Below are 12,457 nucleotides of genomic sequence, written 5' to 3'. Positions count from 1 at the left end.
TATCTGTGGCAATTTTTTGACATGATGCAATTTTCAATTTGAAGCTCAAACTGCAGCTTTGGGGCATTTAAATCTTTTTTCTCTCTGCAGATCCTACGGCTCCGACAGCGACAGCGATCGCAGCTACTCCAACAACAGGAGCCCCAGTGAGAGCAGCAGATACAGCTGAGACTGTTCCTTGGAGGATGGAAACTCTGCTCCACAATTCTTTCAGTGTTATATTCAAAAAACTCTTCTGACAGTGTCACAAGTGAAGGTTGTTTGCTGAATTAGCTGAAACTTTCCCGTTTAACAGAGAATTCAGCTCTGCTTGCAGAGAGAAGGACTGAGCTCGACAGCTGATGTTATTTTTTATTTTTTTATGTCAAATGCAACTTTTACAAAATAATAATAAAAAAGCCCAGTTTGGTTTCCTTGAATCAGCTTTTCCAAGCCATGTATTACACTTAGGTGAATTGCTGCTGCCACTTTTTGGGTGCAGCAGTCAGGACTGTCTTCAAGTCTGTTTATAAACACCTTAGGAGAGATGTGCTAGCAACTATTAAACTGTGAAGTCAATTTCTTAAAAAGGCTGCCATTTCTAGTTGAAAATGCTTTTTTTATTGCTGGAAGCTGTTTCCATTCTGTCTTGATTGTTGATTATTGCATTCTGTACAGGAAATAGGTGAGGACAACAAAGCCTGCCACTCTGTCTTAATCCCTCCTGAACTGTGGTGTTCTGGAATTGTGCTGGAAAAGGTGAGCTGATGCCCACTGGGAATTGTCAGACTGACAAGCAGTGAGCAAAAATGTGATGAATGACACTTTGGAGCTTAATATCCAACCTGTCTAAACTTTTTATGTTTAAAAGAGGAATTTTGTGATACACAGCAATGTCCTTCAGAGGCTAAAAATGTGTTTCCAAACACTTCCTGACTTTGATTTTCAGTTCCTATTACAGTGCTTGGCATCCTTCAACACATTTTAAATGTTGTAAACCGTGAGTGTGTCATGAGTCTGTCTAAAGCACTCTTTCAAACACTGACATGATGATAATTTTTTGAGAAAACCAGCCATAAAGGTTCCTTTATAAAAGCTCTGTATCCCATTCACCATGGGAAATATCAGAATCTGATATTGCAGATATTGAACTATATCTTGTTAAAGCAGGACTACAGAAATACTGGGATGCCTCATAAAAAACATGAACAACACCTTCAAAGTAAAGTTTAGTACCAAAAATTACTCTTTAGTTCCAAGCAAATGGCTTGCAAAAATATAAATAGATTCGAGCTGAAGACCATTGAGTAATTCTTGCAATATTCTGATTCAGCTGATTTAAAATAATCTGTAAAGTTTTTGAGGGGGTTTAGAAAGTTGTATTCTGAGAACCAGATTTTTTATTGGCATAATGTAACCTGAAAATTGGGGCCTGTGGTGACAAAACCAGCGTGGTTTGATTAGAATTAATGAGCACTGTTGTACCATACTGACTTTCTGTAATATCTGGACATGCTTTCATTTGCTCTTTTTCAAATGTTGGAAATTATTTTTCTTAATCTCATCAGGACCCAGTAGCTTTGAAAATTAAAAGTGGTAATTTCTCGCTGAGGCATCAATTCCTTCTCTCTTTGATTGAATTAAGCTCCCCAAAACTTGATGATTTTTTTGGTACTTATGAAAAGCAAGTTCAAAGGGAGATGGTGGTGATTGCCTCCATTTCTGTCCACCCACAGCACATTCCTGACATTGAATTGGCCATGGAGGTTTTTCACTTTTCTAGAAGTACCCAAAACTCTGCTCTTAGCCCTTTCCTACATTAAGAATTTAGTGACAAAATGTTTGCATGCAACCCTTCCACCCTTTGGTAAACTTTTTATGCTTTTTAGCATTAAATACATTCAATACCCAAGTCAGGATACATTTACAAACATGTTTGTAACAGCAGCGGAGTCCTGAACAAATATTTCAGTGATATTTGTTGTAGTTTCATCATTTTCAGTACAGCTGTAACTTGTTTTTTTCCCTTTCTAAGAAAATAGAACTAGAGGGTTCATGGTGTTACAAAATATACAAATATAACCATTACTATTCAATACCTATTAGAGAAAATATTGCTACAGAATCAAATTTTTATCGTATTTCAAATCTGATTTGACTTTTTAAGGCCAGGAAAAGGTAATAGAAGTATGGTCAAACAATTAATTGTAGTTATCAAAAATTACTGCACTGTCACTAAAATCTTTCATATCTTTAGTCAAGGGTTTATAAAGAAATTCCATCAGGTAGAGAATGGTTGGGGAGGGGTTGAGGGAAGGGCTGGGGGTATTTTTACTTAGTGAAATCTGTTAAATTGTGCTTCAGATGGAAAATGTCCCCCTGAGCTGGTTTTCTAACGCTGCTCTATGTTTTTGCAATTTTGTTATTCCAAAGTAGTTGCTGTTTGTAAAATAAACTTTTGTACATATCTGCAAATGCTGTTTTCTCTACATCTGTGAAATCTGTGGTGCTGCTTGAAGGAAACAGGCAGGAAAATGAAAAATACACTTTCAGAATCCACTTTTGTCCCTTGCAAGACTCAGAAGTTGCTTTTCCTTTTCTTGACCTACATAGGGGAGCTATTCCTCAGCAGGACTCTGGGTTTACATAATAGTCATTGGAGGAACAAATATTTTGAAATTTCCAAGTGATCTGAGGTCTCACCATTTCCTCAGGATCTATAAAAGGTTCCTCTCCTTGGTAAAGAGAAATTCTTAAGAGATCTCCACAGAAATCTGGGAATGGGCTGAGCTTATCCCTTCTGCTGAATCTCCTTTCCCAAATACACATTCCCAGACCATTCCCTCAGCATTTTGGACATGTGCTGTTAGCCCAGGGCAGCAGATGTGGTGCCTTGCAGGCTGATCCATCAGGCTTTCAGACCTTCTGTTCCACAGAATCTGGACTGCAGTGGAAATGAAATCATTTGATTTCATTGAAATGATTGAAATGAAACTGGATTTCAGTGGAAATGCTGCCTTTGGCGTGAGGTGAGGAGGATGAGGGGAGGTGGTTCCTTGGGGTTTGAGGTCTTCAGTGTGATCTGGATAACCTGGAATTGCCTGAGCTTGGGGGGGAGTGGCACCACCACAGAGCAGATGAAACAGTGAGTGTTGGACCAGCTCTTGTGTCCCAGGGCAGCTTAAACCAGCTTGTCATGGAGTGACTTGGTTGGAAGGGACCTTAAAAGGGACCCTAAAGCCCACCCAGTGCCACCCCTGCCATGGCAGGGACACCTTCCACTGTCCCCAGGTGCTCCCAGCCCATCCAGCCTGGCCTTGGACGTTCCAGGGATCCAGGGGCAGCCACAGCTTTTCTAGGAGACCTGTGCCATTGCAGAGAAAATTGGGAATTTATTCCCATTGTCTCATCTAACCCAGTCCTCTTTCAGTTTGAAGCCATTCCCTGTGTCCTGTCCCTCCATCCTTGTCCCCAGTCCCTCTCCAGCTCTCCTGGAGCCCCTCCAGGCCCTGCCAGGGGCTCTGAGCTCTCCCTGGAGCTCCAGGTGAGCATTCCCAGCTCTCCCAGCCTGGCTCCAGCCCTTGGAACACCCCCACGGCCTCTTCTGGAGCCCAGAGCTGGACACGGCCCTGCAGGGTGGGGTGAAGAGCAGAATCCCCTCCCAGCAGGGTATTAGATGTAGTCACCAACCTTTCTTTGAAGAACACAATGTTTTGGATGCTTCCAGAGCTGCAGGAGTCAGTCCTGGGGATCCCAGGTGCTGCTGCTGTGGAGGTCACACTGTCACCTTGAGCTGGCTGTGCAGGCAGGGCTGGGTAAAAATAGAGTGGTGACACCCAGGCATGGACTGCTCAGGATGGAAACAGGTCTGAGATCCTGCAATGAGGTGAAATCAGTGCTCCATTAGGAGTGATTTCATCAAAAAGGAGAAAAAAAAAAAGGTTCTAAGCAAGGTTTGGTGTGCAGGTCTGGGTTTTTCTGGGAATGGGTTATCCACAGGATGTTGTGGAGTGGCTCTGTCTCCAGTTGCAGGTGAGAGCCTCGTCTCACATTAAATGACCCATCTGCCTCTCCAACAACTACTTACAAATCCCACATTTACAGAGCCACAGCACAAACACACTTTCCCTGCAGTGTCTGCGCCAAGAGATTCCCTCCCCACTGTGGGATCTCAGCACCTCAGGATGGAGGTGCAGAGTGGCTGAGACCACCCTTGGAGGGCTCGGGAGTCCTGGAATGTTGCCAGAAGTGTCTGGTGGCAGGGCTTTGATCCTACACAGGAGACAACACCTGTATGAGGATGGGAGGAATTCACTGGGTGAATGGTGAAGGGATAAGTTAGTTAAAGTGTAAAACACAGGGTTTAGGATTTTGGTACAGGGGGGTCTAAAGAAGTAAGATGGAGGAATTGGGGCGTGTCCTGTCCTCCTTCTTCTTCTTCTTGGCCTCCATCTTCTGTGGTGGTGGTGGCACTTTGGGATTGGTTATTACTAAAAGTGCACCGGTTAATAAGGGTAGAAGGTATTGGGGAAAAATGATAAATATTGTACACGTAACTTCGGGTATAAAGATAAGTGACCACCCCGGGGGCTCGCAGTGTGCCCATGGCTGGCTTGCTGTGCAGACCTCTGTCGGGCTGAAAGAAAATCTTTTAGATAAACAATTAATAAACACCGAGACCGAGACAAGATCAGAAGTCTCTCCTCGTCCTTTGAAGCGTCGGCTCTTCAAGGCCATCCCTGGGCCTTTCCAGGCCACCTAGACAGCACAGAAAACTTACACCCCACTCTGTCAGTCCCAAACAAGGGCTGTTTGTCCTTGCCCTCCAGGGGAAGGAGCATTCCCAGGGCTCTTCCCCAGGATCCCTGGGTCTGTGGGATCCTGTGGATTGAATTTCTGCTCTGGCCTTGTGTGGTTCCTGATGATCCCACCCAGAGCAGAGCACCGTGTTTGGATGACCTTGGGCTGCACCCTGCAATCCCATCAGCTGTCATTCCCAAAGGGAACTCTGCCTGGGATTTAAATCAGGAGGAAATCAAGCTCTGCATGCCCCACCCCTGCTTCACATCCATGGAAATAATGCTTTTTTAGGTGGTGGAACAGGAATGATTTTCCACCTGGTACATTAAAACTGCTTACAAATCATCTGAACAATTAAAGGGACCCAGGCCTGAATTTCATCATATCCATGTAATCCCTGGGAAGTGGATGGGATTGCATGAGTGGAATCAGAGGGCCTGTGGCACGTTTGGGGAAGCTTTTTAATAAAGGTAATAAATTTTTGGGTTTGAGTTCTGCGAATATGCTCTTTCTTCAGCCTTTGAAGCTGTATTCATCTCTTTCTGTATAAGAAATTGGTGTTGCATTAATTGCTGCATGTAATTAGAATTGGAGGTGGATGCACAAAGAAGGGATTTGCATTAATTTGGGATTAATTGATATTTCTGCCATGTACCTGTCTGTGGCATTGTGTGTTTTTACAAGTTTTATTTTTTTTTCCTCATGGAAAGGGTGCTGAGGCATTGGAAGGGGCTGCCCAGAGCAGTGGTGGAATCCCCATCCCTGGAAGCGCTCAGAAAATGTGTGGATGTGGCGCTTGGGGACAGGGCTTGTGGTGAGCAGTGTTGGGGTAATGGTTGGACTTGATTTTGGAGCTCCTTTCCAACATTAAGGATTTTGTGATTCTGGCACAGAGAGTTGTGAGCTCAACACAGCTTGTGAACACTTGCAGCTCCCACTCTGCCATCATGTCCCAGTCCTGGCCTCAGGCTGCAAAATTCCTTAATTAATTCCTGAACACAGGAAGGGGCTGCCTTCTCTCTTGGGGCTGCTTTTTCTTCCAGCTCATGGTGCACCCTGTGAGGGAGGATGAGGAAGGTCCTTCCCCTCTTCTTGGTGCCTTGGCCACCCACTTGGGCAATATCCACATAATTTTACCCCAATGAATTTTGGCCAATGAAAATGATGCCTCAGGTCTGAGCTTTTATATTTTCACATTCTGTGCTGCTTTAGTGTGTGGGTCTGAGCTTCACATCAGGGCATGGTGAGCTCTGTGCACAGAGCAGGGAGACAAAACAATTCCTGCTCCAGCTGGGCACCAAGGACAAATGACCCAAATCTCAGCCCCAGAGCACAAACCCCGTGGGCTGGAGAGAGAAAAACAAGCAGGGTGGGACTGCCTGGGCTAAAGCTGGAATGGGACAATGAACTGCAAGGTGCAAATGGAGCAGAACTGATCCCAGGGAGAGACCCCGGCAGCGCTCGTGCATTTTGGGGCCATTTTGGTTCATCTTGGGTGCAGCCCTGGCTGGGCTCTGGTGCTGCCCAAGGTGCATCCATGGAGGAGATCCTTTGAATAAATCCCTGCTTTATTCTTTAGCTCTGTCCAGTCTCTGCTCTAGGATGAGGGGGAGTGGCTTCAAACTGAGAGAGAATAGGTTTAGATTGGATATTAGGAATAAAGTCTTGGCTGTGAGGGTGGTGAGGCCCTGGAAAAAGTTTCCTGGAGCAGCTGTGGCTGCCCCTGGATCCCTGGAAATGCCCAAGGCCAGGCTGGTAGGGGTTGGAGCACCCTGGGACAGTGGAAGGTGTCCCTGCCCATGGCACTGGATGATCTTTTAGGTCCCTTCCAACCCAAACCATTCTGGGATCCTGTGATGATTTTAGGGATCATGTTGGAAATCTCATATTCCACACAGACCTAAAGGTCCTCCACCTATGGCTAAATAGGAATCACCCTCAGCCCATGGGGCTTTAGACCCTGGGCTTTACCTCTCCCTTCTTCAAAGATCAGATCATTCCCTTGTCCCAAACAATTGTTCATTTAAAAATGAAAAATTCTAAAAACAAAGCCCACGAAAGAGGGAGGATGTCAAGGACTCTCTGTCCTCATCTGTGAGGAGCTGGTGAGTGGGAGCCCTTGCAGGGACTCTGAGGTGCATTTTGGTTTCTCTGTGGCACCAAAGCCCCTGAGAATCATCTGGGACAATTCTCTGCTCCCGAGAGCTCCCAGGTTGCTGTGAGGATGTGATTCCCTTCTTTGGCAGGGTTGGTTATCACAGCAGGGAGAGCTGTCTGAGCAAAATCTGGTCAGCAGTGCAGAGTCTGGGAATGTGAGCTCCCATCACCTCAAACCCAGGCTGCCTGCTCGTGTCTCTGGTGGGATTTTTGATTGCAGGAATGCAGCAATACACCTAATTCTATTAAACCACGAGGGAAAACAAAGCGAAAAAAAAAAAAAATCTGTTTTATCAAAACTGCTCTCTGCAACAAAACCCACATTTTGATGGAGGAATCCTGCTTTAGCCGTGGATTTCCTGCTGACTTTCTGCAGGAAGCTGCATGGATTCCATGCTCATCTTTCATTTCCATGAATAGCTCTGAACTGACACCTTTCACAGGGAGTTTGTGCCAGAGAACATGGCAAAAAAAGGGCCCTTTTCAGCTCTGCACAGTCTCCTCCTTTGCAGAGTCAGGATCAGCTCCAGCTGTACAAATCACAGCACTTCTTATCCAACCAATCTGCGAAAAAATTTTCAGGGCTGATATTGAGCAGTTGGGCTGCCAAAACCAAAATTGCCTGAACTATGCACTCTATTAAAAAAATAAAAAATAATAAAAACAGATCCAAAAAAGAAACCAAGACAAAACTCCCAACTTTGTCGTTGTTGTTGTCTAAATTAAAGCTCGTTTTCTGTTGCATAAGGCCGTCACTGCTGGTCACAGAGAGGAAGAGAACAGCCTATTTCCTTCTAAGAAAATCAGAGAAACTCGAAGTGGAGTTGGAAGGAACCCTAAAATTCATCCCATTCCACCTCTGCCATGGGCAGGGACACCTTTCACTGTCCCAGATTGTTCCAAGCCCCATCCAGCCTGGCCTTGGGCACTTGCAGGGATCCAGGGGCAGCCACAGCTGCTCTGGGAATTCAATTCCAACCCCTCAGCATCCTCACAGGGAAGAATTCCTTCCCAAAATCCCATCCATCCCTGCCCTCTGGCAGTGGAATCCATTCTCCCTTGTCCTGTCACTCCGAGTCCCTGTAAATATTTAAATAGAAGGGAACAGACTGCCTTCAATATTTGTAAGAGCTCTAAGGTAGCTCTTGCCCAAACCTGGTCTTCTCTGCAATAAATAACTCCAAGTCCTTTGATTATTTTGAGGGAGCTTGAGGGGTTTTTGGAGGTTGGGTGAGTTTTTTGTTTTTATTTCTTTTTCCAGCTTCTGTGATTGATCCACCACCAGCCCATAACCTCCCCAAAATCCCTGTATCTATGCAAACAACCCACTCCTGGTGAGGATCCATGGATCCACAGGCATCTAAACCACCTCTCCACGTGTCCTGCAGGCACCATTCACCTTCCCTGACCTGTGGTTTGCTGCTTGTCCCACATCCCAAGCAGGGATGTGACACCTCTGCCCCATCCCTGCTCCCCCATTCCCTCCCCAGCAGCCCAGATCCTCTTATACAAGCAGCATTTTCCCTTTGTTTCCCCTAAATTGCAGACTATTTTATTTTTTCCAGGCTGCCTCAAGCTTGTTTTGAAGCCCCAGCCCATCCTCCAGAGCTCCCTCCCTCCTCTCTATCATTTGCAGCTGGAAGAAGAAGCAGATCCTCTATTCATGCAAGTAATTATTAAAAAAATATTTTGAGCAGCACCAGGCCTGGGACAGATCCCCAGGGAGTCCCAGGCTGTGCATCTCCTCGCTTTCCTGGCAAATCACAAATAACTGCAGTGAGCAGAGTTCCCTCCTTGCAGCACTCCTCTGTCCCTGCCATCTTCCCTCCTCCAGCTGTGCAGGGATGTGAGCAGGGGCTGCCCGGTGTCTCAAATTTAATTGGAACTTCAGCTTCTGGATTTGGGTCTTCTAAAACCTTCCTGAAGGTGCCCATGGTTTGTTTTCCATTCCCATCCTTGCAGCCTTGGTGTTTCTAAACCCCACTGAAAATTCAGCTGTGAAAAGGCTGAATTTCTGTCTGAATTTAGGGTGAATTTTCTACCCTGAGACGCCTCTTGGAGGCCTTGACATCACCCCTGTGTCCTTAGGATTGCAGAATTAGGGAAAACCTCGAACCTCGTGTTGGAAGGGATGAGGGAATCTTCTCTGCCAAATATTTCAGCACAAATTCCAGCAGTTAATGGTGATTTGTGGCACTAATATAAAAATATAAATCAGACTATTTCTGTGGGATTTTCAGGATTTTCATCCTGGAATTTTTCTTATTTTGTTTTTTTTTGGTTTTTTTTGGTTTTTTTTTTTTTTTGTTTGGTTTTTTTGTTGTTGGTTCTGGGGGTGTTTTGTTGGTTTTTTGGGTGTTTGCATTGCATTTTGTTGGTTTTGCATTCGTTTTTCTGGGGGGTTTTTTTCTGTGTGGGTTTTGGGGATTTTTTGGGGTTTGGTGGTTTTAGGTTTTTTTGTTTGTTTGTTTGTTTGTTGGTTTTGGGGATTTTTGTTTGTTTTGTTGTTGTTGTTGTTGTTGTGTTGTTTTGATTTTTTGCTTTTTGTTTGGGGCATTATATAACATGGCTTAGGCAGGGGAGGAAAACTCTCTGGATGTTTCCTGTATATGAATATTTTCAGAGTAAGATGGTTTCTTGTCTTTCACATTACTGATTTTGCAGAATCCCAGAATGGTTTGGGTTGGAAGGAACATTAAAGATCATCCCATCCCACCTCCTGCCATGGGCAGGGACACCTTCCACTGTGCCAGGGTGATCCAACCTGGCCTTGGACACTTCCAGGGATCCAGGGGCAGCCACAGCATCTCTGGATACTCCTCTTTTGATGGATTCTGTGGATTTCAGGGAACTAAAAGCCAGAGGGGAGAAAAGGGATGTAAGATTGATCACAAAGGAGTAGTGAAATTATTGCAGTTCCTATGTATCTGCTTTGCAACTCCAGCACTTCCACAGCAGCCTTAAAAATCAGGATTATCTAAAGAAGAAAAAGTAAGAATCTAAGAAAACAGGTAAAGGGGGGTTTTGAAAGGTGGGGGCTTCATTCTGTGCTGCATCCCTGAGCAGAAACTCCTATTTGGGGCAAAGTTTCCCCAACTCCCTGGAGACTCTCTTGAATATTAAATGCATCTCTGGGTATTTCCTGTAATTCTTGATAATTATTTCAATCAAGGTATCAATTTGTGACTTCCTGACTAATGAAAAGCTGCTCCTTGCTGCATTCTCCTTTGCTATGCAAAGCTGCCTTGGGGCTGCCAGCCCCGTGCTGGGCAGAGCCTGCAGATGCACACCTGGCAAAGCCAGGGCTGACACCCGCGCCCTTCAGAGCTGCCACAGGAATCCACCCTGAGCTGCGCACGCAGGAACCATTCCATCACCTCTGCACTGCGGATTGGATGGGGCACGAAGTTTATTGTTCATTTCAGTTTATGGTTTATTTATTGGTGAAGGCTGCAGGTGCTGAGCAGCGATCCAAGCGCATCTCACCGCCTTTGGGAGAGTCTGCTCCAGTGGCTGCCCCATTTTTCTGTGGGTTTATCAAAACTCTTGGTCTTTTCCAGAAGCAATAGGAGGTAACACACTCCAAGACCAGGTTTGGAGCATCCTGGTCTCGTGGGAGGTGTCCAGGCAGGGGATGAGCTTTAATGGGCAGACCCTGAGGGGCATCCCCTAATTTATACCCCATGGGCTCCTTGCCTTGTTCCCAAGTCTGTTCCTATTTTCCTGAGCTACTCCCTCCCATTTCCCTGATTGTCCCTTATCTTTGTACTGCCCCAAGACCAGAGTCAGCCCCCAGCAACCTGGAGAGAGAGAAAACTGGACCCTGAATGTGTCTGGGGCCTGACCATCTCATCACACACCGGAGATAAACATCTGTGGATATTCTGCAAAAGCCCTTTTTGCTTCTTTACCTTGGACTTTAGTAGACAAGCAAGGAGATCACATTTCATCATCACAGAGAAATGGTGTTTGGAGCATCCTGGTCTGGTGGGAGGTGTCCAGGAGGGCACTGATGGATGAGGATCCTGAACACAGCAAGGCCATGGGAAGCAGCAGGGGCTGGGAGCAGAGGATTTGGGAATTTACACACAGACTTTACAAAGAATGCCATGTTTTATACAAATCACCACTGGTTATTTACACCTGGCCCCAGGACAGCCCCTCCACTCCTCAGCTCTCCACAGGCTCAGGCTCCATCCTGAGCATTTTGCTTGTTCATCAAAGAACTCTTTCTCTCTTTTGCTCACAGGTTGTTCTTTAATGAACTTCTGCCTTCTCATATTCGAGGCCATCCACAGCAGCAGTGGCACAGATGATGGCCTCAGGTAAAAAACACATCTGAGATGAATCTGATGCCATCCCCCAGGATCTGCTGCAGGTTCTTGGTGTCCATCTCTCCTTCAGGTACCCAATCACCAGGTCCAGCTGCTCCTCATCCTCCAAATGAGTCTCCTCACTGGTTATGTACCAGCTGGAATTCAGGAATTTCTTCAGCCAGCAGGGTTGTTTCCTGTTGGGGTGTGGTGAGGGTCCCCAGGATGAGGTGAGAGATGAGAATCTGACTCCAAGTTCTTAGAAGGCCTGATATTATATTATATTATATTATATTATATTATATTATATTATATTATATTATATTATATTATATTATATTATATTATATTATATTATATTATATTATATTATATTATATTATATTATATTATATTATATTATATTATATTATATTATATTATATTATATTATATTATGCTAAAACTATACTAAAGAAAGAGAAAGATAAAAGAAAGAGAAGGCTGGAAAGGAATGAATAACAAAAACCTGTGACTGGCCAGAGTCTCGACACAGCTGGACTGGGATTGGTCATTAATTAAAAACAATTCACATGGAACAAATCAAAGATGCACCTGGTGGTGAGCAGCCTCCACACCACATTCCAAGCAATCAGATATTTATTGCTTACATTTCTTTTCTGAGGCCTCTCAGGAGAGAAATCCTGGCAAAGGGATTTTTCAGAAAATATCAAGGTGGCAGTTTCCCACTTTTCAAGATCTCCAGGAGATGCTTTAGTCTTCACTATGAACTCCACCAGCTTCTTGTTCTCCCTGTCCCTGGCAGCTCTGGTCCTCTCAGGGAGGAATTTCCTCAGGGGTTTCTGAGGGGAAGTGTCTGTCACTATAGGACACAAAATAACACGGCGTGGACACGAAGTTTTCTGATGGTAAAAAAAGCAATTTTAATTTCTGACCCCAACATTTATAGATTTCCAACAGTGAAGTGGATTGGAGGGTGAAAGTGCCACCTCTCCAGTGACATTGGACAAACCAACAGTCCATCAAATTTCTCCTCCTCCAGAAAAGAATGCAAAACAATAAATTATTTATATAAAGCGTGTGAGAAAGTTAGTTATAAGAATGTAAACATCAGAAGGCTTAGAAAAACTTAATAAAACGGGGTGAAAGGTGTCTGAGGAAGAGTGTCCAGCCCCTTCCTCCCCTGTGTTGGGGAATGCCATCTGCAG

General features: G+C 44.9%; 1 protein-coding gene across 7 annotated transcripts in view; it reads left to right on the top strand.

Annotated features, from left to right (window-relative positions):
* Positions 1-2,279, top strand: part of NKTR (natural killer cell triggering receptor) — a 42,932-nt gene extending 40,653 nt beyond the window's left edge. For all 7 annotated transcript variants that reach the window (XM_058802327.1, XM_058802311.1, XM_058802294.1 and 4 more), the window contains one exon: positions 91-2,279. In XM_058802327.1, coding sequence (XP_058658310.1) covers positions 91-169 — 79 coding nt within the window. In that variant the 3' untranslated portion in view covers positions 170-2,279. The remainder of the gene's footprint in view (positions 1-90) is intronic.
* Positions 2,280-12,457: the final 10,178 nt, after the last annotated feature.

Source organism: Ammospiza caudacuta, chromosome 1 (assembly GCF_027887145.1).
Source record: "Ammospiza caudacuta isolate bAmmCau1 chromosome 1, bAmmCau1.pri, whole genome shotgun sequence".
Classification (NCBI taxonomy): domain Eukaryota; kingdom Metazoa; phylum Chordata; class Aves; order Passeriformes; family Passerellidae; genus Ammospiza; species Ammospiza caudacuta.
Note: the sequence above shows the minus strand (reverse complement) of the source record. Positions and strands in the feature narration are given on the sequence as shown.